Raw genomic sequence first — 27,493 nt, 5'->3', positions numbered from 1 at the left:
AACAGAACCAAGTGACTGTGGACTGAAAACTCTGACACCACAGGGCAAAATCAATCCTTCCTCATTTAAATTCTTTTCCAGGGCATTTTTCACAGCAGCAAAAAGTCTAACACATGTGTCCTCAGTGTTTGTTTCCCTCCATGAAATGGACCTCTGTAACCATAAGCACTGGTTGTTCCCTGGAAGGGAAAGGAAGGATGGAGTAAGTGGTTCTGGAGCCCAAGGCTGTGGTCATTGAACAAAACCAGAACCAGTTCACACATAAAACCTTTGCCACAAAGATTGCCAGCCAGGGATACATAGTGAGTCTCTGTCTCAAAAAATTAAACAAAATCTGTCAAGATATGAGTTGGAGATGGCTCGGTGATTAAGAATGGATATTGTTCTTGCAGAGGATCTGAAATTGAATCTAAATTGTTGTGCTTAGTAATAGTGATGCACCAAGATGATGTCTTAGATGTGACCGATGTACCATAATAAGTTAATGATGCAGGGCTCACTATGAGGGAAACAGGATGCATAATGCAGGAACTCTGTAAATGATTTTTGCAACTTGGCTACGAATAACAAATCGGCTGTAAAACTTAAAAATGTCTTTTCTCTGGGGAGGGACTGCAACAACGCCTCCCTCATAGGGTTGTTGTGGGAAACCAGTGAGACAGTGCAGGCCATGTGCGGCTCAACGCTTGGCACATAAAAGTCAGGTGTGGTGCTTGTCATTTCGGTGAATCGCGGAACAAAAAGCCTTACCCTTTCCGTGTTTCACTCAGGACCTGCACTAGCATACTTCCGGCTTTGCACGAGCTTCCGGAGCCGAGGCCACCCCCCTGTTCCCACGCCCAGCTGACCGCGCAGCTGGCCCCGCCCCGGAAGTAGTGTGCTCCTTGGCTGCTACAGGGCGGAAGCTGTGGATGGCGGGGAAAACAGCCCTGCACAGGCGGATATGTTGGTGCTGTTGCTAGACGACGAGCAGTAGCTTCGTCACTTCCTCAGCCCGTGGTCCGCCCAGGCCCGAACCAGAGGCGACCGGAGCCGGGTTGACTTAAGAGTTGTCCCCCGCCTTGCAGAACCTGCGGCCAGCCCGGCGGCGGGAGTCGGGGCCACGCCACCTGCAGGGAAGAACTCGAGCCGAGGCGGGAAGATGGCTGCAGACAAGCCCGCAGGTGAGGCGCCCGCGCCGCGCCCCAGGGGCTGACACTCCGCGCGCGGGGACGGCGGGGCCCGCGTGGGGGACTCGAGGGCCACCTGACGTCGCTCCTGTACTTCCACCCTTCACTCTGCTCAGCTGTGTACCGTGAGCCCTCGGGTCCCACGTCCGGTGTTTTTCTGCTGTGACTCCTCTTGAATCCACCGCAGACCATCCTTGTCCTGTTCTCTGAGATAATTGTGGCCCAGGAAACTCAAATATGTCACTCCGCTTTCCAGACGCTTCAAGGGAAGGTCTTCCCGAGCATACACAGTTGTCTGAAGGTCCCAGGCTTTGCCTCTGGTCAGCGTGTCCTGTGGAATCCTCCTCCTGAAAACTTTTTAAATAGACGTGAAGTTTCAGTGTGTCTTCTGCCTGCTCTCAGTTATCTTGTGCGGCTACTTGGTTTTCTCTAGCTCCTCAAGATTAACTTTAAAAAAAAAATTCTTAATTAATGTGTGTGAGTGCAGGTGCCCGCAGAGGCCAGAAGAGGACGTTGGAGCTACTGCAGCTGGAGTAACAGACCGTAGTGAGCTGTCTCTTGTGACTGCTGGGAACCCAGTGTTAGTCCTCTGCAAGAGCAGCAAGCCATCTTCTGAGCCCTAAGATTAAGCTCTTAATCTCTATGATTTTTCTGTAGTGCCCTCTAGAATTTTTTCCACTAGGGAATATGAAGAGTTTTTAGCCCATTACCTGGAAGGTCTGTTATGTTTCTTTCAAGAAAGTAATATTCTTTGTGATACTTAGGTTTTATTGAAAGAAACTTAAATGACAAGAATTTAAAGTGGTCAGCACACTTTTTCCAGTGAACTTTAGTTAGGAAAGAAAAAAATCTCAGCATAGATTTTAGGTGGTCCTCAACTCAACAACTGACAAATGACCTTTAAGATAAAGTGAGCCTATCCCAGTTCAGGTACAGATAACAAGACTGTTGGAGAATCTTCTCAGTGGCCCATAAGAAAGCAATAAAGATTTAGGGAATGGGGCTAATAGAGTTTGCTGTGGAACTGATTGATTGATTGGTCATTGAGACAGGGTCACATGTATACCCCTGGCCAGCCTGGAGCTTGCTTTGTAGGCCAGGGTGTTCTTACAGCCTCTGCCTCCTGAGGGCTCGATTAAAGGTGTGTACCACCAAGCCTGCTGCTATAGAATTTTAGGTAGGTTGGTCAGGGAACGTCTCTAGTGAGGTGTTTTTAAATTTTCAATTGTGGGTGTGTGCACTTGAGTCCGCTGCCTGCAGAGGCTGTCAGAGGAGTTGGGTCCCCTGAAGCTGGAGCTGAGGTGGTTGTGGGTGCTGGGAATCAAACTCAGGTTCTCTGAAGAGCCAGATGTGCTGTTAATCACTGAGCCCCAAAGTGAATTTTCTTAAATGTTTTATTTGTGAGCGTGTGTGAATGTATGTGTGTACATGAATGCTTTGCCAAGGATCGAACTCAAATTATTAGGCTTGCATCATCAGGCTGTAAGCACCTTTACCCTCTGAGCCACCTGCTGAGCCAACCCCTTCTGGGGTAATATTTGAGCAGAGATCTGAATAAAGTGAAGGAATGATCCGCATGGTGTAGGACTCAACATCGTCTTGTTAATTAGGACAGTGCTTGTGGGCCCCCAGTTAACATTCCTGCTTATTGAGGCCATTGCTTTTATTTCCCTGGAACCATATTACTAGTTAGAGAGGACTACCCAGTGTCTCAGTCATATCGAATTGCTTCCCTGGTTCATTCATTCATTCCCAAGCTTCTGTGCAGGGAGTGCTGTAGGTGTCGAAGAGACACAGCCTACCCCTGAGGACTTGCGCTCCAGTTGGTAAGAGCTATGGAACATGTCTAATTGAAGAAAGATCCAGAGCAGCCTTGATGTTCCTGGACTAGGACACTTCTGAGATATTGAATTTGTGTGAAGTAGATGAGTTTGGCAAAGTTCTTGTGAATCTCTGCTGTTTTAAGTTGCATGGTTCTGGCCTTCAGGTCTCCATATTTTCTTGTTCATACTAGTCTTTTTTTTTTTAAAAGACTTTATTTTATTTTTGGTTTTTTGAGACAGGGTTTCTCTATGTAGCCCTGACTGTCCTCGAACTCACAGAGTTTTGGGATCAAAGGCATGCACCACCACTGCCCAAGTTAAGACTTATTTTTAATTGTGTATATGTGTACGTGTCTTTGTGTGGGTATATGCAGATGTGCATATGTGGAGAGATATTGGAGGATGCCAGAGGTGTTTTGATCCCCTGGAGCTTGAGTTACATGCAATTGTGAACTACCTCATGTGGGTGTTGGCATTCAGACTCTGGTCTTCTGATGAACAGTGCACACTCTTTAAAATTGTATCTATTCACATTAGCCTCCAGACAGTATTGTTAGTCTCTTTCTATTCAGTGTGTTTGCTTCACTGATCTGTTTTATTTTTCATTTTGTGAATTTGTGTATGTGGTATGTATGTGTATGTGTTTTTGTGTGAGAGGTACACATGTGCCATGGCATGTGTGTGGAGGTTACAAAAAGCCTTGGGTGTCTTCATCTTCCACTTTTTTATTTTTTAAGATTTTTTTTTATTTTGAATTATGTACATTTGTGTGTTTGTATGTGGTTATATGCCTGTGAGTGCAGTGTCTGCAGAATTCAGAAGAGGGTGTCGATCCCCTAGACCTGCCTGGAGTTATAGGCAATTGTGAGCCTCCTGATCTGGTACCAGGAACCAAACTCGGGAAGAACAATATGCTCCTCTTAACCACTGGGCCTTCTCCAAGATGCCCACTCTTATCTGAGGACGAGTTCTCTGGTTGTTTGCCACTGTGCTGTATACTCCAGGTTTCCAGGGGTTCCATTGTTTTCACTGACCATCCACCTCACTGTGGGAGTGCTGGGATTACAGACACACACCATCCTGTCTGGCTTGAAGCGGGTTCTGAGCATCTAAATTCAGGTTGTAAGGCTTGTGTGCCAAGTGTTTACCCATTAGAACACCTTCCCAGTCTCTCACTGTCCTTTATTTTTCTAAAATAATCACTGGATGCGCTGTTTTCGTCTCTATAAATTGTCTGATTATCTCATTGTTTACTTACTCTTTAATATGGTTTGTGAGCTTTTTCACAGTTGACTTTCAAACTCAGGTTCTCTGCAAGAGCAGTAAATACTCTCAACTCCTGAGACATTTCTCTAGCTGTTGCTTTTTAGTTTTTTTATTGTCTGTCCATCCATCCATCCTTCCATCCATCCATCCATCCATCTATCTATCTATCTGCGTGTCTATCAGAATTCACGCCCCAGTGCATATGTGGAGGTCAGAGGACAAGATATGGGACTCAGATTTCACCTCTGAAGAATTGAACTTGGGTCACCAGGCTCCGTGGCTTGTTGAGCCGTCTTGGTGACCTGAGAAGCCTTTTTTTTTTTTTTTTTTTTTGGTTTTTTTGAGACAGGGTTTCTCTGTGTAGCTTTGCGCCTTTCCCTGGGACTCACTTGGTAGCCCAGGCTGGCCTCGAACTCACAGAGATCCGCCTGGCTCTGCCTCCCGAGTGCTGGGATTAAAGGCGTGCGCCACCACCGCCCGGCTCTGAGAAGCCTTTTTAAGCCTCAGTGTTCCTATGTGTACAGTAAAAATGGTGATAGTGTCTTTCTCCTAGAGCTAGTAAAGGCTTAAATGACATCAGCTCTGGGTTGTCCCTGCTCTTGATCTACCATGAGCTGTGAGAAGCCATGGCAGTCACTTCCCATGTTTTGTTTTGTTTTGTTTTGAGGGGGTGTTGGAGGTGGAGGTTCAAGTCAGGATTGCTTTGTGTAGCTCTGGTTGCCCTGGAACTAACTCACTTTGTAAATGAGACTGACCTTGAACTTGCAGAGATCCACCTGCTCCCTGAGTGCTGAGATTAAAGGCGAGTGACACTGCTGCCAGGCCCTTGTGGGAGGTTTTTAAGGGAGCCTCACTCGTGAACAGCCTCGGGAAGCAGTTTTTGAAAGGAACACATTGGAGAGAAAGGAGGGAGGATTCTCGTAGTTTCCTCCTGCGTTCTCTTTCCATGTGGTTGAAGATCATTTAAAGGGAAGAATAGTTTTCGTTTGTGTCTGGGTTGTATGGCTCCTCGACAGTTGATGAGCCTGTAGATCCTAAGCTGGCCTCAGCCTCCCGAGGTGCTGGGATTACAGGTGTGTGTCATTGTCCTCAGTCTACCTCAGTGCTGGATGCTAAATGTCCAAGATCAAATGACAGTGTTTGAGCCTCTGGTGAGGACCCCTGTGGCTGTGTTCTTCAATGAATGGCAGATGAATGGCAGAGTGCCTGTGTGAGGGCGGGTGTGGTGACACAGGCCAGTAATCCTGGCACTTGGGGATTGGAGGCAGAATTGCCCACAACACCGAGGTCAGCCTGGAAATGTAGTAAAGTCTAGGTCTTTCTGGGTTACAGATTGGCACCCTGTCTTAACAGAACACAAAGAAGGCAGAGAGCAGATGGAGGTCACGTATGCCATCCTCCAGTTTGCTTAGTATTCAGAGCTGGTCTTAAACTTGCCATGTCCCTGTCTCCCTGTACCACGACACTCAGCTGCCCTGAGAACAGACATGATCAGGATGTTTGAAACCACAGTACTGCAGCCTACAAGTACCTTGCTCTGGTCTCTGCACAGGTGTTCTCCCATTTTTCCCAGCTCTGCTTTTCTGGGTGTGTGTGTGTGTGTGTGTGTGTGTGTGTGTGTGTGTGTGTGTGTGTGTGTTTTACATGCTCATGAGTATGTGAGCTAACATGTGGAGGCCAGAGGACACATGTCTTCTACTGTCTCATGCTCTTGAGACAGGGTCCTTCAGTGAACCAGAAACTGTTTTGGCTAAACTGGCAGCTGGCCACTGAGCTCTTGGGATCCTTCTGTCTTCGTGCAGAAGGATGTACAGCTATTTCCAGCTCCCGGTGTGGGGCCTGGGGATCCAAACTGACATTGCCATGCTTGCAGAGCAAGCACTCTTACCCACGGGGCCGTCTCCTCAGCCCACCTTACTCCTTTGGCCATGTGATTTCTTTGCATTATATTGAAGCTAATGTGAGAGTTTGGATGCATTCATTTTTCCTGTGGGTGGTAGAAACTACATCTGAGCTGTCCTAGCAGCCCTCTGATGACTTCAGTGAGGGCTGTCATCCCAGCACTCAGAAGGTGGGGAGGAAAGATGATTCCTTGGCTACAGAGTGAGTTTGAGGCTAGCCTGGACTACATGAGAGCCTACCTCAAAAACAAAACAAAATAAAATGAAAGACATAGTTTAAAACTTGGCTTTGCCAAGGAATTGCTGATATTTTGTGACCATACTGTCTGTCTTCCCCTTCAACATTGTGTTTCCAGTCTTTCCTTGACCGCCCCGGGGCTGTGTTTGGACAGCACAGTTTGTAGTCAGCCTCCAATCAGCTTTGAACCGTGAACATTCTGTGTTGGAATATGTCTGGGCTTTCAGTTAACTGACTTTCAGTTTGGAAGAGGTCTTACATTTCTTTTCTGTGTAGTTGAAACCTAAAGGTGTGTGTGTGTGTGTGGTTAGAAATGAAGTCTTTCAGCTTGAAGAGTGTCAAGGTGTGTGCATCCAAGAGCTCCGTACGCCTGCGTCAGCCATGTTCCTTAGGCCAGAGCAGAAGGAAGGTGAAGCTGCTGGAGGAGCGGGCTTGCCCGCTCTCCATTGGCAATGGAGACTACTTTTGGACAAGTAAAGACACACTGTGGGATTATGTGCAGACACTGTCTGGTAAGAAGTCAGCAGCTACGACAGGGCATGGTTCTTAAAACATTGGAAAGCCTCGTGGCAACCCTGCAAGTGCACAAGAAGTCCAAGATAGTAATCTCGTCGGAGTGTTTCTTAGTTGTCCTGGAGCAGAAGATGGAGGGGACTATGGCTGGCTAGTATTTAAAAGAGTGTGCAGCTCAGGTCTCTGTAGACATAGAAATGAGGTTCAGAGTCCGTCAGCCCCGCTCTGGCCACTTTCCTGGGGAGTCTTGAGACTTTTCTGTTTTTTAGGCATGATGACAGCTGTGGCTACTATGTAAGTCTGGCTTTAGTGGAAGACAGATGTTTAAAATTTGAAGTGTCCTAGATGGACATCATGGCCCATCCTGTAAGCCCAGCACTTGGGAGGCTGAGGCAGGATTGTCATGTTGAGTCTAGCCCTGGGCTGTATAGTAAGTTCCAGGATAGCCTGAGCTACTGTTAAGACCCTGTCTCAGAAAAAAGAATTCTTGAGTACCTTCTTACTGAATAGTTAAGATCTCTCCCTCTCCCTCTCCCTCTCCCCCCCTCTCTCTAAAACACACACACACACACACACACACACACACACACACACACACACACACACACACAAGGCCTTAACTGCTAGGCAAGCACCTCTAGCACTCAGGCAGCATCCCTGCTACCTTACTTGGTTTGGTTTTGGTGTTAAGTATGGAACACTTCACGGATCTTCAAGTCATCTCTGCAGCTAGGCCTTGTTGATCTCTGTCATTCCAGCTTTAATAAGTGAGATGCCAAAATGAGCACTTTATTGTGTTTTAGTTTTGAAACAAGGTCTCACTATCTTCCTTGAGCTGGTCTTGAACTCTTTGATTTCTAACAATCTTCCTGCCTCAGCTTTCTAGACAAACAATGGTTTGGGTTTATTTTATTTTATTTTTTTTTTAAGATTTATTTATTTATTATGTATACAGTGTTCTGCCTGCATGTTTGCCTGATTTCCAGAAGAGGGCGCCAGATCCCACTATAGATGGTTGTGAACCACCATGTGGGTGCTGGGAATTGAACTCGGGACCTCTGGAAGAGCAGCCAGTGAGTGCTCTTAACCTCTGAGCCATCTTTCCAGACCCCTCCCACCCAACAATGGTTTTTGAAGTATGACCCGATGATTCTCTGGATTTCCTCATTGTCTGTTGTTATGTCTCCCTTTTCATTCTGATTTTGTTAATTTGGGTGCTCTCTCTTTGCCTTTTGGTTAATTTGGCTAGGAGTTTGTCTATCTTGTTGATTTTTTTTTTTTTCAAGGAACCAACTCTTCGTTCCATTGATTGTTTGTATTGTTCTTTTTGTTTCTATTTCGTTGATTTCAGCTCTCAATTATTTCCTGGTGTCTATTCCTCCTGGGTGAGTTTGTTTCTTTTTGTTCTAGAGCTTTCAGTTGTGCTGTTAAGTTATTGGTATGAGATTTCTCCAACTTCTTTATGTGTGTATTTAGTGCTATGAATTTTCCTCTTAGCACTGCTTTCATAGTATCTCATAAGTTTTGGGTATGTTGTACTTTCATTTTCATTGAATTCTAGGAATTCTTAAATATCTTTATTTCTTCCTTGACTCATTGGTGCTTCAGGTGGTCGTTATTTAGTTTCCATGAGATTGTAGGCTTTTTATAGTTTTTGTTGTTGTTGTTGAAATCTAACTTTAAGGCATGGTGGTCCAATAAGATACAGGAGGTTATTCCAGTGTTTTTGTATCTGTTGAAATTTGCTTTGTGAGCATGTGGTCAATTTTTGAGAAGGTTCTATGGGGTGCTGAGAAGAAGGTATATTCTTTTGTGTTAGGGTGGAATGTTCTATAGATATCTATTAAGTCCATTTGAGTCGTAACATCTGTTAGGTCCTTTATTTCTCTGTTAAGTTTCAGTCTAGTAAATCTGTCCTTTGGTGAGAGTGGTGTGTTGAAATCTCCCACCACTAGTGTGCGGGGTTTGATGTGCGACTTAAGCTTTAGTAATGTTTCTTTTATAAATGTGGGTGCCTTTGTATTTGGGGCATAAATGTTCAGAATCGAGACTTCATCTTGGTGGATTTTCCCTGTGATAAATTTTTAATGTCCTTCCCGATCTCTTTTGATCGATTTTAGTTTGAAGTCTATTTTATTAGATATTAAGGTAGCTACACTAGCTTGCTTCTTAAGTCCATTTGATTGGAAAGCCTTTTCCCAGCCTCTTACTCTGAGGTAGTTAGTGTCTGTCTTTGAAGTTTAGGCGTGTTTCTTGTATGCAGCAGAAGGATGGATCCTGTTTTCGTATCCATTCTGTTAGCCTATGTCTTTTTATAGGTGAGTTGAGACCATTGATATTGATGGATGTTAATGATCAGTGATTGTTAATTCCTGATATTGATATATATATATATGGTAGTGTTGTGTTTCCCTTCTTGGTATTTGTTGGTGTGATATCTATTGCCTGAGTTTTCATGGGTGTATTTAACTTCGTTAGTTTGGATTTTTCCTTCTAGTGCTTTCTGTAGGGCTGGATTTGTGGATAGGTATTGTTTAAATCTGGTTTTATCATAGAATATTTTGTTTACTTCGTCTATGGTGATTGAGAGTTTTGCTGGGTATAATAGCCTGGGTTGGCATCCATGGTCTCTTAGCATTTGCATAACATTTGTCCAGGACCTTCTAGCTTTCATAGTCTATTGAGAAGTCTGGTGTTATTCTGATGGGTCTGCCTTTATATGTTAATTGGTCTTTTTCCTTTGCGGCTCTTAATATTTTTTCTTTGTTCTTTGTGTTCAGTGTTTTGATTATTATGTGGTGAGGGGACTTTTTTTTTTTTTTTTTGATCCAGCCTATTTGGTGTTCTGTAAGCTGCTTGTATCTTCATAGGTATTTCTTTCTTTAGGTTAGGAAAGTTTTCGTTGAATATATTTTCTGTGCCTTTGAGTTGGTATTCTTCTCCTTCTATACCTATTATTCTTAGGTTTGGTCTTTTCATGGTGTCCCAAATTTCTTGTTATGACTTTTTTGGCTTTAGTGTTTTCTTTGACTGACGAATCTATTTTCTCTATTGTGTCTTCAACGTCAGAGATTCTCTGTTGGTTATGCTTGCATCTGAAGTTTCTGTTCGTTTAGTCAGAATTTCTATTAACAGCATTCCCTCAGTTTGTGTCTTCTTTATTGTCTCAATTTCAATTTTCAAATCTTGAACTGTTTCCTTCATCTGTTTAATTACTTTTTCTTGGCTTTCTTTGATTTCTTCCAATTTTTTGTTTGTTTTTTCTTCCATTTCTTTAAGAGAATTTTTTTATTTCCTCTTTAAGGGAGTTTTTCATTTCCTCTTTAAGGGCCTCTATCATCTTCTTAAAGTCATTTTTAGGATTAATTTCTTCTGTTGCTTCTGCCTTGGTATGTTCAGGTCTTGCAGGTGTAGAATCGCTAGGTTCTGATGTTGTCATATAGGTCTTTATGTTGTTGCCTGTATTTTTGCACTGGCATCTATTCATCTCTTCCTCTGCTCGGTGCAGGTGGTGTCTGTGTCTGAAGGTGCCTCTCTTGTTCTAATTGTTAGTCTTGGTCCACTAGGAGTTCTTGGTTGAATCGGTGCTGTTGTGCTCTGTTTCTCTGGGAGCAGCTTAGTCCAATCAGTGTTAGTGAGTTCTGTCGCAGGGAGCAGTTGTTTCCAATTGGTGCAGGGTGGGCTTATGGCTCCAGTGGTTGTTGGGTTCACAGGGGCTGGGTTTTTATTTTGGTGAGGGAGCAGGGAAAGGAAGCTGTCTGGTCCCTAGGGCTCTGATGGCTGGGATTTAGGGGCTAGAGACCTGGTCTGCCAGACCAGAGATGGGGCCTTACCTGTTCCCAGTCTGTGTAGGGTGGGCTTATGATTCTGGCGATCTGGTTCAGTGACTGGGCGGCTCCTTCTCTTGTGTTCTCAGATCTCTTTTTGCTCACTCATCATCTCCTCAGCTGATCTTGTTTTCCCAGACTGCAGACTATAGGATTCTGAATTCTCTCCCGAATGGAACTCAGCTGAGCAGGTTGATAAGGGCAGTCTCACCAGCACCTCCAAGTTGTTGGGTTTCGAAGGATTGGCAGCTGGGCCCTGGTTGGCCTCGGGCAGAATGTTCGTGTTCATTCTGGTCGCGGCCCACGGAGACGGCTCCTTCCCCGGGTGCTGGGATTAAGGTGTCCCTGCTCCAAACTCTTAATCTCCATGTTCTCACCAACTCCCTCTGCTTCATTTCTTGTGTGTGTGGACATGTGATGAGCTGTTGAACCCATGTGGTAGTCAGGATAATTTAGTTCTCTCCATCCTTTAAGATTTGAGGTTTAGACTCGGGTTTTCAGGCTTGCGGGTGTAGCTGGAGAGTTTTCTCTCTGAGTCCCACCAAGCCCCGGAAGTCCGACAGCCCACTTATAAAATAAACACACAGATGCTTATATTATTTAAACTGTTTGGCCTAATGGCTCAGGCTTCTAGCTATCTAGTTCTTACATCTTAAATTAATCCATTTCTATAAATCTATACCTTGCCACATGACTCGTGGCTTACTGGCATCTTCACATGCTGCTTGTCATGGCGGTGGCTGGCAATGTCTCCCTCTGCCTTCCTGTTCTCTCAATTCTCCTCTCTGTTAGTCCCGCCTATACTTCCTGCCTGGCCACTGACCAATCAGTGTTTTTTTTATTGACCAGTCAGAGCAACATACAGACCATCCCACAGCATGCGGGCAAACAGTATTTTCTCTTGCTGAGTCCTCTTGCCAGCCCCAGCTTCCATTTCTAAAGAAACTTTGTATTTGCAGATCAGGGAGCTGAGAAACATGAAGGGACAGGCCAGTCGTCTGGGGTCACTGACCAGGAGAAGGAGCTGTCCACCAGCGCTTTCCAGGCCTTCGCAGTAAGAAATGGTTTCTCTCTTCAAAACACATTTGAATTTTATAAATTCTATTCTGTCATAATTCAGGAATTTAGGGAGAAGTAGGTTTCATTTAATGTAAACATGGTGAAAAGATTGGAAGTACTTGGAGCCACCCCCAGATTTTTGTTTTCACAAACGTGTTTTAACCCCAGTGTTGTTTGAGTCTTTACATTTGGGTTGGTAAATGTGCGGGTCAGTCTTTCCCTTTCCCCACTTTGTTTATTTCTGTCTTGAATGTACTTTAAAGTGGAACACCAAGTATTTGTTGTCAGAATTACGTTTCTGACATTAAACAATATGAAAAAAACCTTATGATATGCATGTACATACATTGGAAATATACATTAGACAGAAGGATTTGATTTGCATTCCAAGTATATTTACTAGGATCTGACCTTTGGACTAGTTATATTCCCTTTCTTGGCTAGCTTCTCTTATCCGTACCCTGCCAGCAATATGTGCACATTATCTATCATGTCTGCATGTGTGTGTTACGGCTCTACCTACTGACGTGAGAGTTTGAGTCTTAGAAAACATGACAGACACAGTGGTCACTGACATGCCTATCTGTGCTCTACCTAGAGCTTTCACTTAGAATACTAAGGGACTCCCACTTTAAAACGTAAGTAAGAGGAGGGAAACAGATTTGGAAAGAAAAGCTGTATTGTTAAAGCTGATATGGAATTTTGTGTATATATATGTGTGGTTTTGTTTGTCTTTTCTTTTTAGTCTGGAAATTATGATGCCTGTCTGCAACACCTTGCCTGTCTCCAAGATATAAACAAAGATGATTACAAAATAATTTTGAATACAGCAGTAGCTGAATTTTTTAAAAATAATCAAACAACAACAGATAATTTGAGGCAAACACTTAACCAGCTGAAGAATCAGGTGATAAATGAATTTCATTGTAAAAATTTGTTGTGTTAATTTGTGAAATACAAATAGTTAAGGAAAATAAATGTGATTGATTGTCTGATATTAAAGACTTAATTTCTATTTCTCTGAATCCTTTGTTGCTATTAGTTTTGTTTGATTTAATTATTGTTCCAGTCCCAACACCGGAGAGGCATTGATCAGCCAGCCGAGCCTATTTAGTAAGCCCAAGACCTGTGAGAAACCCTGTCTCCAGAAAAAGATGGAGAGCAATAGAGGAAGATACGTTATGTCAGCCTCTAGCTTTCACAGGAGCTTCACACACAGGAACACACAACAGAAATTTGAAAATAAGCTAAACTAATACTACGAAAGAGTTGCCTTTCTTTGAAAATGGAGTTTTCTCTGTTTAAGACACCTTTTCATATGGAGATAGTGGCTGGGGAAGTAAAGAAGCGCTCCCTTGAGCTGCTGGTCAGCCAGGCTCTTGCCCACAGTGTGAACTCCCTGCCACAGCAGGCTCACCCATCTCGGTGACTGAGTCTGGTTATGAACCACTGTGTTCTGTGAAGCTTTAGGTTCCATGCCGTCAGCCATACCAAGGTTGTTACATCCATGTAGACTAAACCACTGCATGGTTTGGGGAAATGTCAATCAGAATTAATCTTATAATGTTATATAATTTGTTTTCATTTTTATGATGGCAAAGAAATGTTAGTTTTAATGTGACTAGAATTTTAGTTATGTGTGTTAATAATAATTAGAGACTTGTTGTGAAATGTAAAGAGATTCAGGCAGCCTGGCTTACAAAATGAGTTCTAGGCCAGGCCAGGGCTACAGGAGACCCTGTCTTAAAACAAGTAAGCCAGGTATGTGCACGCCTTTAACCCCAGCACTCAGGAGGCAGTACTCTTGAGGACAGCTGAGGCCATAGAGTGAGACCCTGTTCCAAACAAACAGAAAAGCAATGATAATAAAATACAAACCTAATCTATAATCCGTACACTTGTTAAAATGAGGCAGGAGGATTACTGTGTGTTTGGGGTCCTCCTGGGCTATAGAATGAGACACATCTCAGAAATCTTATTCTAAAAAACGGAAAGATGGGCTGGCTAAGCGTTCAGAGCACTCAACGCTCTTGCAGACAGTCCCACACCCACATGGTGGCTCGCAACATCTGTTCTTTTACTGTGGGACTAAACCCTTAAATATATCCTCCTGGTCTTGGACAACATAATTAAGATTCTGATTTCCCTTATTTATAAGATGAATTTCTGCATTCTCAATATTTAGCTTTGGCTGGCTTGGAACATGCTATATAAGTCAGACTCAAAATGTTTTGTATAACAGAATTATTTCATCTGTAATTTCTAGTATTTGGAACTAATTAAAACCTGAAGGTACTGGGTTGAAGAGATGGCTCAGAGGTTAAGAGCACTGGCTGTTCTTCCAAAGGTCCTGAGTTCAATTCCCAGCAACCACATGGTGGCTCACAACCATCTGTAATGAGACCTGGTTGCCCTCTTCTGGCCTGCAGGCAGAACACTGTATACATAATAAATAAATAAATCTTTAAAAAAAAAAAAGACCTGAAGGTACTTGGGCTGGACAGATGGCTCAGTGGTTAAGAGCGCTTTCTGCTCTTCCAGAGGACCTGAGTTTAATTCTCAGCAACCACATAGTAGTTCACAACCATCTTAATAGGACCTGATGCCCTCTTCTGGCATGCAGGTATATATGCAGAGCACTCAGACATAAAATATAAGTAAATTAAAAAAAATTTTTTTTTTTTATTAAAAGAACCTGACAAGACGATTTTTTGTTGTTTTCTATTTTGTTTTTGAGACAGGGTTTCTCTGTGTAGCCCTGGCTATCCTGAAACTTGCTCTGTAGACCAGGCTGGCCTTGAACTCAGAGATCTGCCTGTCCCAGCCTCCCAGTGTTGGGATTAGGGGTGTGTGCCACCAGCCTGGTGAAGGTACTATTAAAATATAGGAAAATAAGAAGATGTGTTGGAGCTGGGCATGGTAGCACATATCTGCATTCACAGCTATTTAAAAGATTAGCCTGGAACTCACTGTATTGCCTTGGCTGACCTTGAACTCCGCTTTGTAGGTGCTAAGATCATAGGGGTGTGCCTCACATCCAGCTGAAGTCTTTCACTTGCAGTTTGTTTTCTTACTGTTGTTAGAGCACATTCTGCCTGGATTGTTTTGTAGGTTCACTCAGCTGTTGAAGAAATGGATGGATTAGATGATGTTGAAAACAGCATGTTGTATTATAATCAAGCAGTCATTCTTTATCATCTGCGGCAGTATACAGAGGCCATATCTGTTGGTGAAAAACTTTATCAATTCATAGAACCTTTTGGTATGTTATCGGTCGAGCCAGAAATCTCGTCCTCTCTTACTTGGAAAATTCTCTAGTGTTTTTATCTAGATGACCAAAATTAGATCTGTATGTCAGCATTTAAAGGGACTAGCTGGGTCAGTAGAGTGCTTGCCTTGCAAATGTAAGGACCTGAGTTCAATGCCTAGAATGCACATAAAAGCAGCGAGCATGGTAGTATATGCTTGTAATACAGTGCTAGGGAAGCAGATACGGGTGGATCCCGTGAGTTTGCTGGCTAGATGGCCTGACCTGCTTAACGTGCTCTAAGCTATTGAGATACCTGTCTCAGAAAACTAGAGTCGAGCTGGAGACATGGCCTAGTAGTTAAGAGCATTGGCTGTTCTCCTAGGACAAGTTCAATTCCCAGCACCCACATAGCTGCTCATAGTCATCTGTCACTCTCAGAAGATCTGATGCCCTCTTCTGGCCTCCTCAGGCATCAGGCATGCACACGGTGCACAGACATACATGCAGGTAAAACAACTGACATGAACAGTCACTAAGGAACAACCTCACAGATTCCTTTGTCTTCCACACACATGTACACACATTCACCTGCATACCTGAGCACATACATATAAAATGACCAAAAATAAAGCTGTTTCAACCTTTTTAAATTTGATTTTTAGACTAGATAAAACTTCTATGACATTTAGAGAAGTCCAGTTTCCTTTAGCACTCCTTCTCACCTGAGTTTTAAAGGTGCCCCACATGCTGTCACATGCCTGTAATCCTAGCATCTGGTGAACCGGTTGTTCAGGGTCATACTCTGACACATACTGGGTTTGAGGCCAGCCTGGGTTTCATGAGATCCTATCAAAAAGGAAGGAAGGTGGGAAGAGGGAGAGAAAAGGAATGAACTATTGGATAGTAGAAAGACGGTTGTCTTTTCTTTGCTATTAAAAACTCCCTTAATGACCTGGAGCCCTTTTTTCCTTAGTGTACATAAAAAAAGATTGGGAGGGTTGGAGAGATGGCTCAGGGTTTTGGAGTACTTGCTGCTCTTGTAGGGAATCTGCTTTTGTTCCTAGCCCTACATTTGGCCTTAGCGTGCACACAGGCAAAACACTTATGTGCATAAAGTAAACATTTTTAAAAGACCATTTTGGGGGGGCTGGAGAGATGGCTCAGCTGTTAAGAGCACTGACTGCTCTTCCAGAGGTCCTGAGTTCAATTCCCAGCAACCACATGGTGACTCACAACCATCTGTAATGAGATCTGGTGCCCTCTTCTGGCTGGCTGTCATATATGCTGTATACATAATAAAAAAAAATAAATAGCCGGGCGGTGGTGGTGCACGCCTTTAATCCCAGCACTCGGGAGGCAGAGCCAGGTGGATCTCTGTGAGTTCGAGGCCAGCCTGGGCTACAGAGTGAGTTCCAGGACAGGCGCAAAGCTACACAGAGAAACCCTGTCTCGAAAAACCCATAAATAAATAAATAAATAAATAAATAAATAAATAAATAAATAAAATCTTTAAGAAAAAAAAAAGACCATTTTGGAATATTAGAGGACAGGGTAGTATTTTATTTCTCTGTTGCCCTGCTGAAATTTCTGCATGCAGAGAGAGCTAATATGGGTTTGTGTTTGCATTCTGATGCTGACTTAAGAACTGGGGGACAGGAAGGAGCCAGCGAATGAACAGTGGGCTGGTGTGTGGTTAGAGAGCACCAATGCTCTCCAGTCCACAAGGAGTCTCCTCTCTCTGTTAGATCAGTCCGTTAAGGAGACCTCCAAACACCGGGGGTCTCTTGGTGGTCAGCACGTGGTGGAGTGTGGTTATGCCCGTGGTGCTTGGGAAGAGGATATGTAGGGGCCTTTGACAGGTTGTTGAGCAGTTGGTAACTGACTCCATTTTGAGTTCACCTGTCTCTTTCAGTTCTGATGGCTTGGTGACTGGTAGGCTGGCTAGGAGAGAGGCAGTGGTGGGGATGTGTGACAGGGACGAAGTCCCTCCATGAAGCTACATGTTAGAATTGATGCCCACTGTGTGCTAGAAAGCATTGGCAGTGCTTTTCTGAACTCTGCCAACAGTTCACAAAATGCTGTTAATCTCTACTGTGGCTAAGAGAAGATAAAATTCAGTGTAAATCCTTTGGATTGATTTAGTTTTGTGAGAATTACTGTGGTTACTTTCAATTTTCTATTTAAAAGTTTTTGTTTATATTTTAAGTATTTTTTAAAATTATATGTGTTGGGGGTGTCTCTGGGGGAGGGGTGTGCACATGGATACAGATTCCTGGAAGTCGGGTGTTGGGTCGCCTTGAGCTGGAGTTACAGGCAGTTGTAAGCTGCCTGATGTGGGTACTAGGAACTTGGTCCTCTAGAAGAGCAGCAAGCTTTCTTAACCTTTGAGCTACCTCTCTAGCCCCTTACTTTATTTTTGAGACAGGATCTCACTGTGTAGCCCTGGCGGTCCTGGAACTTGCTATGTGGACCAGCCTGGCCTGGAACTCACAGATCTGCCTGCCTCTCCTGAGTGCTGGGATGAAAGGTGTGCACCACCATGTGCAGTTCAGTTTCTGCTTTGTACGAGTTGGGTTTTGTTTATTTGGTTTTGGTTTTATTCTGAGCAGTTTTGGGTTCATAGCAAAATAGAGAGGAAAAATACCATTATTTCCTATTGCCCTCCTCATCAACATTCATAACTCCCCACAATTGCTGCCCCTCACTGGTAAGGATCAGTGTGCTGTGGGTGAGCCACACTGACACATCACAGTCCCACAGAGTCCGTAGCTTACATTAGGATTTATTCCTGGTGTACATTCTGTAGATCTGGACAAAGTACCTCCCCACTGGGGTATTCTCCAAAGGACAGTCACTGCCCTAAAATAAATGATATTTCCTGGCTGTCTCCTCTCCTCTCCCCCACACACTTAGCTTTCTGCCATCTTTATAGTTGTACTTCTAGAGTATCCATCCAAGATGGAGCTCTTCATATAGCACATTTATTGAGTACACAGACAGATGGCTTTGGAGTGTGGGGGTATTACAGTGAGCTAAACAGAGGAAACTGTTACCCTTATCACTCTTATTGGAGAAGGTGTAACACAGACTTATAAGGTAGTTGAATGCAGTGGAGTAGTGCTAAAATCAGGTAAGAGGGTAGAGGCTGATGAAATAGAGACTTTTAGATGCAGTAATCAAGCAAAGCCTCTGACCCTCCATGCATACTCTGGTACACATGTGCCTGGAGAAATGCACATACACACAAACACATGTACGTATGCATGCACGCATGCATGCACAGTCACACTAAAATAAATACAAATTGGAAGTTAAGTGATATGCAGAAGTCACTGTGTATTCGTAAGTAATAAAGCAAGTGCTGGAATTGAGGCTTCTTCCCACTGTGTGGCTGGCTTTATAAAGACTGTACAAAGAATGCTCGGTCACTGACTCCCTGAAAGAGGCCTGGAGCCCCCATAGAACAATGGCAGTTCTGGGATAGCATGCTGCTTTCTTTGATGGCTTTAGTGACATCCTTTGTTGGAGTGAAGATGTGCTTTGTTTTGCAGAGCTGTGTCCTGTTTAAGAGTAAGCAGAGGTGTATGTTCAGCTTTGGATTATAACATTTCCTGTTTGTGTGTTTGTTTTGCCAGAAGAAAAGTTTGCCCAAGCAGTGTGCTTTCTGCTTGTAGACTTGTATATATTAACCCACCAAGCTGAGAAAGCTCTGCATCTTCTTGCTGTCCTAGAAAAAATGATTTCACAGGGCAGCAGCAACAAAAACGGGAAGAATGAGGTGAGTTCCCAGGCGTCAGACCAAAGCTTAAAAAGTGTGACTGACCCATGTCTGTCGTGTGAGATAGTGTCCTAGCAGCTTTATGGAGGTGTGAGTCACAGAAACTGTACTATCTGTCCAACCTTGTAAACTGCCTTTTAAAAACTTCATTTACTAACATCTGCATAGTTTACATTTTTCAACCCCAACAAGTGTATTAAGAGATTGCAGCCAAATGCTCTTAGCATTCTCCCTAAACTTTGTGTTGCATTAATATTTCATTTTCATATTTGATACTTGCATTTGGTGAAGTGGATCTTAGTTTGGTAGATGTGTACATGTGTGGTAGGTTCTAATCTGACAGTAGGAACACTGTAGTCCTTGTCTTCGGGGCCCTCTGCAGGCAAGGGATGGATGGAGTACAGTGAGCTCATGGGTAGGAGGGAAGAAAATTAGAGAAGTCTCCAGGAATTGAGTGTCTGATGGGAATATTCAGTCTGATAGTCAGAAAGGGAGGGCTGGAGGAAGTCACTGTCGTGGGGAGAAAGCAGCACAAAGGGGCTGAGTCCCTGTGGTACTCACATGGGCAGTGTCTCAGACGTGTGGAGAGCTGCCAGGGTGAGCTCACCAGAGTGCAAGTGGGTCCGAGCATAAGGAAGGTGGGAGACAAGAGTGTTTCCTTGGGAAACTGGGGGTCAGTGGTGCTGGCAGTGCCTGTAGCAGAGAAGAAGAGGGTTGAAGAGAAAGGCGTGAGAAGTCTTGGGGTTTAGAGAGCTGTAGTCTGAGTGGCACCCATGACTTAAAAGTGGATCCATGGTTATGCTCGTCTGTGAGTCTCCTGTTAGGAACGCCACACTGGCCCTCAGCCCCTCGGAGTGGACTCTGCAGCAGGTTCGATTTGAAAATGGCCTCTGGGCACTTGACTTGAGCACTTTGTACTTAGCTCACTTGGAAATCAGTTATGATGATAACTCTTTGATTGACTTTGTTTCACTATTGTACAGACTGGCAATAATAGCAACAAAGATGGATCTAATCCTAAGGCTGAGAGTGGAGCTCTAATAGAGGCTGCAAAATCCAAGATACACCAGGTAGTGTATATTCAAAGGGTGGGTGGGTGGGCGTGCACTGAGCAGTGTGAGAGGCGCACAGACACTGATTCAAGGCAGTATGTTTATCAGGTTGGAAAGCTTGTACTTTAGAAGTACAGTTTTCTCTCTAAATACATTTTGCTTGAGATACATACACTATAGCTTCTTTAAGTTACTGTATAGAACTTTGAAATAACCTAGAATGTATGGTAAGTCAATATATGGAATTTTAAAATTATGCAGATTTGGATTTGTAGGTTTTTTGCTCAGGAGTAGAATGATTGCCTACAATGCATGACACCTTAGATCCTGTCCCCAGCACCACAAAACCAGAAATGGAAACAATATTTAATTTAAAGGTTGCATTTGCATGTAACTGGCATTTGACTATGTTGTGAGCAAATGAGGTGTCCTGCACTGGGAAGCAGAACTTGAGCATGTGTAAATGACCCGTCCCTCTTACATTCCTCCTTGACAGTACAAAGTCAGAGCGTACATCCAAATGAAGTCCCTGAAGGCATGCAAACGGGAAATCAAGTCTGTCATGAACACAGCTGGAAATGTAAGTTCCTGGACTTTCCTCATGGTTGTCAGTTTCTGGCTTTCGTAGTTAGACTTCAAGGACTTATCAGTTTTCAATGAGGGGGTGGCTTAGTGGTAAAGCACATGTCTGTAACCCAAGTTCTGAGGGGGAACAGGAAGATTCTGGGCTTGCTGGCTTCCAGCCTGCCACTGAAAACACAGTCTTCAGGTTTGAGAAGAACCTGTCTCAACAGAACAGGAAGAGAGGGTAGGACACCTGTCCTCTTGTGGCCTCTTCTCATGGGCTCATGCACCTACACACATACAAATAGATAAATAAATCTTGTTTTTAAAAATTGGTGGTGATAGCACACACCTTTAATTCCAGCACAGAGAAACTCTTTCTTGAAGGGGAAACCAAAAAACAAAAAACACCTAAATAAATAAAATGAATTGATATTTCTTGTGCAGTTTACTGCTTATACCCGAGGCCATGAATATTTGGCTTGGAAGTGCCTATGCCTAGAATAATCCCTGAGACTATGATTTCTTAGTGACCAGAAGACCTCTGGGCCAACAGAAGGCTGAGCAGAGAGAGAAAGAACTAGGCCATCAAAGGAGAGAGTGTTTGTGAGCTAGTGAGTAAATGCTGGGATGGAGATTTTCAGAGGACAGTGTCCAGACCTCTGTGTGTGTTTGTACTCTAAATCAGTACTCTCTGGAGGCCCCTTAGCATGAAGATTTAGTGAAAGTGATCTGAAATCCAAAACAAGAATTTTGGAATAGAAAGATTAATGCCTACAAACAAAACTTTCTGTTTGAGCATTCTTTCTTTCATACAATAACATAGTTTCCTTTTATACTTGGGAGAATAACTGGTTACTGGGTATTAGGTGAAAGGTGAATTGAATCCTAAGAAATGAAAAAGGTTGGGGATAGCTCATTGGAAGAGCACTGGCTAGCATACAGTGCTTTGTAGTTGGTTTTTTCACTGTTTGTTCTTTGGGGGTCTGCCACCCAGCTCCCAAATAAATACGTGGAGACTTATTCTTACTTATGAACACTCAGCCTTTGCTTGGCTTGTTTCTAGCCAGCTTTTCTAACTTAAATTATCCCATTTCTCTTTAGCTACATTTTGCCTCTGTACTTTTTACCTCTCTTTATTCTATATGTCTTTCTTTCCTTCTTACTTCAAGGCTGGCTGGGTGGCTGGGCCCTGGTGTCCTCCTCTCCTCCTTTTCTCTCTCCTCCTCCTCCCAAACCTAGATTTCTGCTCCTATTTATTCTCTCTGCCTGGCAACCCTGCCTACCCCTCCTGCCTAACTATGGCCGTTCAGCTCTTTCTTAGACCAATCAGGTGTTTTAGGCAGGCAAAGTAAACAGCTTTACAGAGTTAAACAAATGCAACATAAAAGAATGAACACATCTTTGCATCATTAAACAAATATTTCACAGCATAAACAAATGTAACGTATCTTTAATATTCCACAACAGTCCTCCCTTGGTTTAGTCTTAAGTTAGGAGAGCAGGCACACACACACACACACACAAACACACACATGTGTATACACACACACACAGGATACTGTTCTATCACTTTAGAAGTGAAGGCAGGAGGATCAGGATTTCAGGGCCAGCTTGGGCCACAGTGAGACCATCTTAAAAACGGGGCTAGAGAGTTGGGGATTTAGCTCAGTGGTAGAGCGCTTGCCTAGCAAGCACAAGCCCTGGGTTTGATCCTCAGCTCCAAAAAAAAAAAAAAACAAGGGCTAGAGAGATGACTCAGCAGTTAAGATCACTCACTGCTCTTGCAACATGAGTTTGGTTCCCAGCACCCACATCAGGCAGATCACAGTTGCCTGTAACTCCAGATCCAGGGGATCTAAAGCCCTTTTCTGACATCAAAGAGTACTGTACTCTAGTGCACAAACTACCACTCACATAGACATAATAATTAAAAATGAAATCTTGAAGTGACAATAACAAAAAAGATATCCCTCCATAGTACATACGTAAATAAAAAAAACCTGGGTGTTATGGCTCAGAGTTACAGTACCAACGCTTGGGTAGAGGATCAGAAGTTCAAGGTCATCCTTGGTTAGATAGCAAGTTCAAGACCAGCCATAATCCCAGCTCCAGGGGACCTGGCACTCTGTTCTGGTTTCTGTAGGCATCCATACTCAGTATGTCTGTCCCCACCCCAGACTCCCTGCATACATCAATTTTAAAAAGTAACTTGTCGGGCTGGAGCAATGGCTCAGAGGTTAAGAGTACTGACTGATCTTCCAGAGGTCCTGAGTTCAATTCCCAGCAACCACATGGTGGCTCACAACCATCTGTAATGAGATCTGGTGCCCTCTTCTGGCCTGCAGACATACATGCAGGCAGAACACTGTATACATAATAAATAAATAAATCTTTTTAAAAAAAATTGTCTTTGTCTTAGTCAGGGTTCTATTGCTGTGAAGAGACACCATGACTCAAGGCAACTTTTATAAAAGACAGCATTTAACTGGGGCCGGCTTACAGTTCCAGAGGGTTAGTCCGTTATCATCATGGTGGGAGCATGGCAGACTGGCACTGGAGATGTAGCTTCAGTTCTGCATCAGAATCCCCGGGCAGCAGGGAGAGAGAGACACTGGGCTGGCTCGAGCTTTTGAAACCTCAAAGCCACCCCCAGACACACTTCCTCAACAAGATCCCACCTCTTAATCCCTCTCAAGTAGTGACACTCCCTGATGACTAAGTATTCAAATATATGAGCCTATGGGAGCTAATATTTTTCCCCCAAGACAGGATTTCTTTGTGTAGTACTAGATGTCCTAGAACTCACAGAGATATGCCTGCCTCTGCCTCTGCCTCTGCCTCTGCTTCTCTCCCCTCTCCCTCTGCCTGGGATTAAAGGCATGCCCCACCACTGTCCAGCTTTTGGGGGCCATTCTTATTCAAACCACCACAATCTTTTTTAAAATCAAAAAGAAATAAGGAAGATCACTCTCTAAGTTACCTTTCTACTGCTGTGAGGAGACACCATGAAAAGGCAACTTACGAGATGAATCCTTTAATTTGGGGGCTCATGGTTCCAGAAGGTTAGAGTCTGTGACCATCATGGCAGGGAACATGGCAGGCAAGCAGACATGGCACTGGAGCAGTAGCTGAGAGCTTACATCTGATCCACAAGCAGGAGGCAGAGAACTATCTGTGAAGGATGGGGGCTTTTGAAACCGCAGAGCCTGGCTCCAGTGACACACCCCCTTCAACAAGGCCACACCTCCTAATCCTTTCCAAATGGTTCCACCAACTGGGGACCAAGTTTTCAAAGGTGTGAGTCTACAGGAGCCATTCTCATTCAAACCACCACAATCATCGATTTTGCAATAACCCTTAAAACAAAAGTCTAAGTTTGTGCTATAAAATTGACTTGCCATTAAGCCAGGCCCAGGGTTCTGTGCCTGTGTCCCCAACTGCCTAAGAGGCTAAGGCAGAAGATCACTTGAACACAGACCATGCTGGGTACAGGGAGACTGCAGTGAATGAAAAGTCAGGTGATACTCGGAACTCTGTTCTTAGGCACATGTGTCATAATATTTGTAGGTGGACACTTCACAGGCTGTTCTCTGCAAGATCAGTCCTTCCTTCCTTCCTTCCTTCCCTCCCTCCCCTCCTTCCTTCTCTCCCTCCCTCCTTTCCTTCCTTCCTTGGACACCAGATGACCTGGGAATTGAACCCAGTTCCTCTGGAACATCAGTCAGTGCTCTTAACCACTGAGCCACCTCTCTCCTATAGGTTTTTAGTATTTTAAATAGCAAGGTCCATGAAGCATTGAGAGATTGTTTTCTGTGACTTGATTCAGCTGATTGATTTATGTCCTAAACACTTCCATGCACAGCAGTGTAGTCCCGATCATGCAAAAAAAGAACTGAAAACAAATTTTAAATCACTTTTATATTTCCTTTGCAGTCTGCACCCTCCCTGTTTCTTAAAAGCAATTTTGAGTACTTAAGGGGCAATTATCGGAAAGCAGTGAAGCTGTTAAATAGTTCAAACATTGCCGAGCATCCAGGCTTCATGAAAACAGGTAAGAGAAAACTGTAAAGTTTTTGGTTTTGGTTTTGGTTTTTCAAGACAAGGTTTCTCTGTGTAGCTTTGCACCTTTCCTGGAACTCTCTCTCTCTCTGTAGACCAGGCTGGCCTCGAACTCACAGAGATCCGCCTGTTTCTGCCTCCCGAGTGCTGGGATTAAAGGCGTGCGCCACCACCGCCCGGTGAAAACTGTAAAGTTTTAGTTGGTCTACTCCTTATTGCTTGGGGTCCCCGCACCTCCCCCCACACCAGTCTTTTTGAAGTGATTTTTGTTTGTTTTTAAGTGGAAATATTCTAAGTCTTGTATGGTGACACACTAATCCCATCACTGGGTATACTGAAGCAGAGGAGTCTCCAATTTGAGCCAGCCAGGCTGCCTTTCAAAGTTCTGTCTTAAAACAGGGTTTTCATATTTCTTCCTGCAAAAAAAAAAAAAAATATTGTTGAGATTTTGTCTTGTAATTTGTTTCCGCATTGAAAGAGGGCTCATCACATTTTTGCTTTCCTTTAACCTTTCCTGTTCCTGGTCATGTGTATGTGTTCGAATGCTTGTGCTCTTTGTTTTGGATCCTGTTCAGATGTATACATACTACATAGCCTCTACCTGCAGACGTGCTGGACCTTGCACCAGGTTGCTGTCCGAGTTCACTGGAGAGTGGAGAAAGGCAGTTCTGTACTCTGGTTTCCCCTTGGACATTCTTTTAAACACTCACCCCTAATCCTCCTGGGTTTGTTTAGCTTTGTGTCTTGTAGCTCATGTACCCTGGCTGGACTTGCTTATTTAACTCGGTGTATCAAGGATGACCTTGTTTTGTTTTTATCCTTCTACTTCTCTGCAGTGGTAGAAGTACGGGCGTGTGCCCCTACACCTGTTAATGTGGTGCTAGGGATTGAAGATATGCAAGGGCTTGTGAATGCTAGGGAGCACTCAACCTATTAAACCACATCCCTAGCCTGTTCTCCTGAATCCTGTTTCTAATGTTTTTATTGTCATGGTATAAAATGACCTCTCAAATCACAAGTACACTCTTTGAAAACAGCAGAGGTCAAGAGCTGGACGTGAAGTGGGTGTTGAATCAAAGTTAGGGCTCTCTGATAGGAAGGTTTCTTTTTTGTTTTGTTTTTTGTTTTTATCAAGACAGGGTTTCCCTGTGTATCCCTGGTCATCCTGGAAGTCGCTTTGTAGACCAGGTGGGCTTTGAATTCAGAGATTGGCCTAAGGTGTGTGTGTACCACCACCACCATGCAACTTCTAATGTTGAAATCTTTGTTTCCCTTATGTAAACTTTAGTTTTTGCTACTGATAAAATATGCTTATTAAAGAATATTTGGAAGATAGAATCAAGCTTTAATTGCCCATAATGTCATCCCTAGAGTCAGTCTGTTTAAGCATTTTAGTGTGCTTACTATTCTCTTCTGTATGGTTTTTCTTTGAGATAGGGCTCTGCTCTGCAGCCCTGGCCAGCCTTCCTCTTCCTATCTGTGGTCAGACCCAGAGTCTGATTCATGAAACTGAATTCCCAGTCCCCTTCTTTTCCTTTTAACACTGCTGCCTTGTTTAATACTCAGAGCAAGGGCTGGAGAGATGGCTCAGCGGTTAAGAGCACTGCTTGTTCTTCCAAAGGTCCTGAGTTCAATTCCCAGCAACCACATGGTGGCTCACAACCATCTGTAATGAGATCTGGTGCCCTCTTCTGGCTTTCAAAGATATGTGCAGACAGAACACTGTATACATAATAAATAAATAAATCTTTTGCCGGGCGGTGTTGCCGGGCGGTGGTGGCGCACACCTTTAATCCCAGCACTCGGGAGGCAGAGCCAGGTGGATCTCTGTGAGTTCGAGGCCAGCCTGGTCTACAGAGTGAGATCCAGGAAAGGCGCAAAGCTACACAGAGAAACCCTGTCTCGAAAAACCAAAAAAAAAAAAAAACCAAAAAACTCAGAGCATAGCCAGATGGTGGTGACGCACCAGGAGGCAGAGGCAGGCAGATCTACAAAGCGAGTTCCAGTAAGCCAGGGCTGTTACACAGAGAAACCAAGTCTTGAAAAACAAAAATAAATTAAAAAAACAAAATACTCAAAGCGTACACCCTTGGTATTTAGCAGTGAAGATCCTGTTACCAAGTTGTCATAATCTGGCATTTTGTGTTTTGAGTATAAAGCATGGTATGCTAATTAGTACACTTTACTAATTGTAAATTAATACATTAATTAATTAATTACATGTAACTAATTAGTACATGCTAATTAGTACAATTTTGTTTTGAGACAGGGTCTCACTATGTAGCTCTGGTCAGCCTCACACTCAAGAGATCTGCCTAACTCTGGCTCCCTAGTACTGAGATTAAAGGCATGAGCCACCACATCCGGTCTCACATGGACCAGGCTACCGTTGACGTTGCTGTGTAAGCAAGGATAACCTTGAACTCTGACGTCACTGCCTCTACCTCTCAGGTGCCAAGATACAGGCACATGCTACTTCTCTACCACCACAAAACTTTGGTCATGGGTGGAAGTGAAAGCTAAGTCTGGGTTATTTTCATTATACCGAAGTGAAAATCAATCAAGGTAAAGGATTAAAATGTAAAAATAAAATTGCAGAAGGAAACTGGTATGCATATTCTACTTTGTGGTGAAGAAGGCTTGCTTGAACATTATCCAAAATCCTAGTGCCATAGAATTTGGAGAGATAGCTAAGGAGTTTGACCACAAGAAGAAAAAAAAAAAAAGGTTCAGTTTTTATGATTAAAAATACAAATATACACATACATTACAAGATCAAGTCATCAAGTCACAAAAAAAAAATGACAAATATTTATGGGCATGAGTATTTGAAACAGACGGAAGGCTTCTCTGACATACAAGTCAAGGGGCAACTGATAGACCAGATGAGATAATACATAAACTAAGAAATAATGCCCAGTTGGGTGTGGCAGATGACGCTTGTAATCCCTGCACTCAAGAGGATGAGGCAGAAGTATTTCCAAAGTTCAA

At 43.6% G+C, this 27,493-nt stretch overlaps 1 protein-coding gene across 8 annotated transcripts in view; it reads left to right on the top strand.

Moving 5' to 3' along the window:
• Positions 1-870: 870 nt before the first annotated feature.
• Positions 871-27,493, top strand: part of Cnot10 (CCR4-NOT transcription complex subunit 10) — a 53,433-nt gene continuing 26,810 nt past the window's right edge. The window contains exons 1-8 of one of the 8 annotated variants that reach the window (XM_028892982.2): positions 871-1,163; positions 11,697-11,791; positions 12,542-12,703; positions 14,908-15,058; positions 18,682-18,824; positions 19,808-19,894; positions 20,373-20,456; positions 24,377-24,494. In XM_028892982.2, coding sequence (XP_028748815.1) covers positions 1,142-1,163; positions 11,697-11,791; positions 12,542-12,703; positions 14,908-15,058; positions 18,682-18,824; positions 19,808-19,894; positions 20,373-20,456; positions 24,377-24,494 — 862 coding nt within the window. In that variant the 5' untranslated portion in view covers positions 871-1,141. Of the gene's footprint in view, positions 1,164-6,436; positions 6,910-11,696; positions 11,792-12,541; positions 12,704-14,907; positions 15,059-18,681; positions 18,825-19,807; positions 19,895-20,372; positions 20,457-24,376; positions 24,495-27,493 lie in introns of those variants that run through there. The other 7 variants (XM_037208005.1, XM_037208006.1, XM_037208007.1 and 4 more) reach the window with 7 other exon arrangements.

Source organism: Peromyscus leucopus, chromosome 7, assembly GCF_004664715.2.
Source record: "Peromyscus leucopus breed LL Stock chromosome 7, UCI_PerLeu_2.1, whole genome shotgun sequence".
NCBI classification, from domain to species: domain Eukaryota; kingdom Metazoa; phylum Chordata; class Mammalia; order Rodentia; family Cricetidae; genus Peromyscus; species Peromyscus leucopus.
The sequence above is the reverse complement of the archived record's forward strand: the minus strand, read 5'-3'. Positions and strand labels throughout refer to the sequence as shown.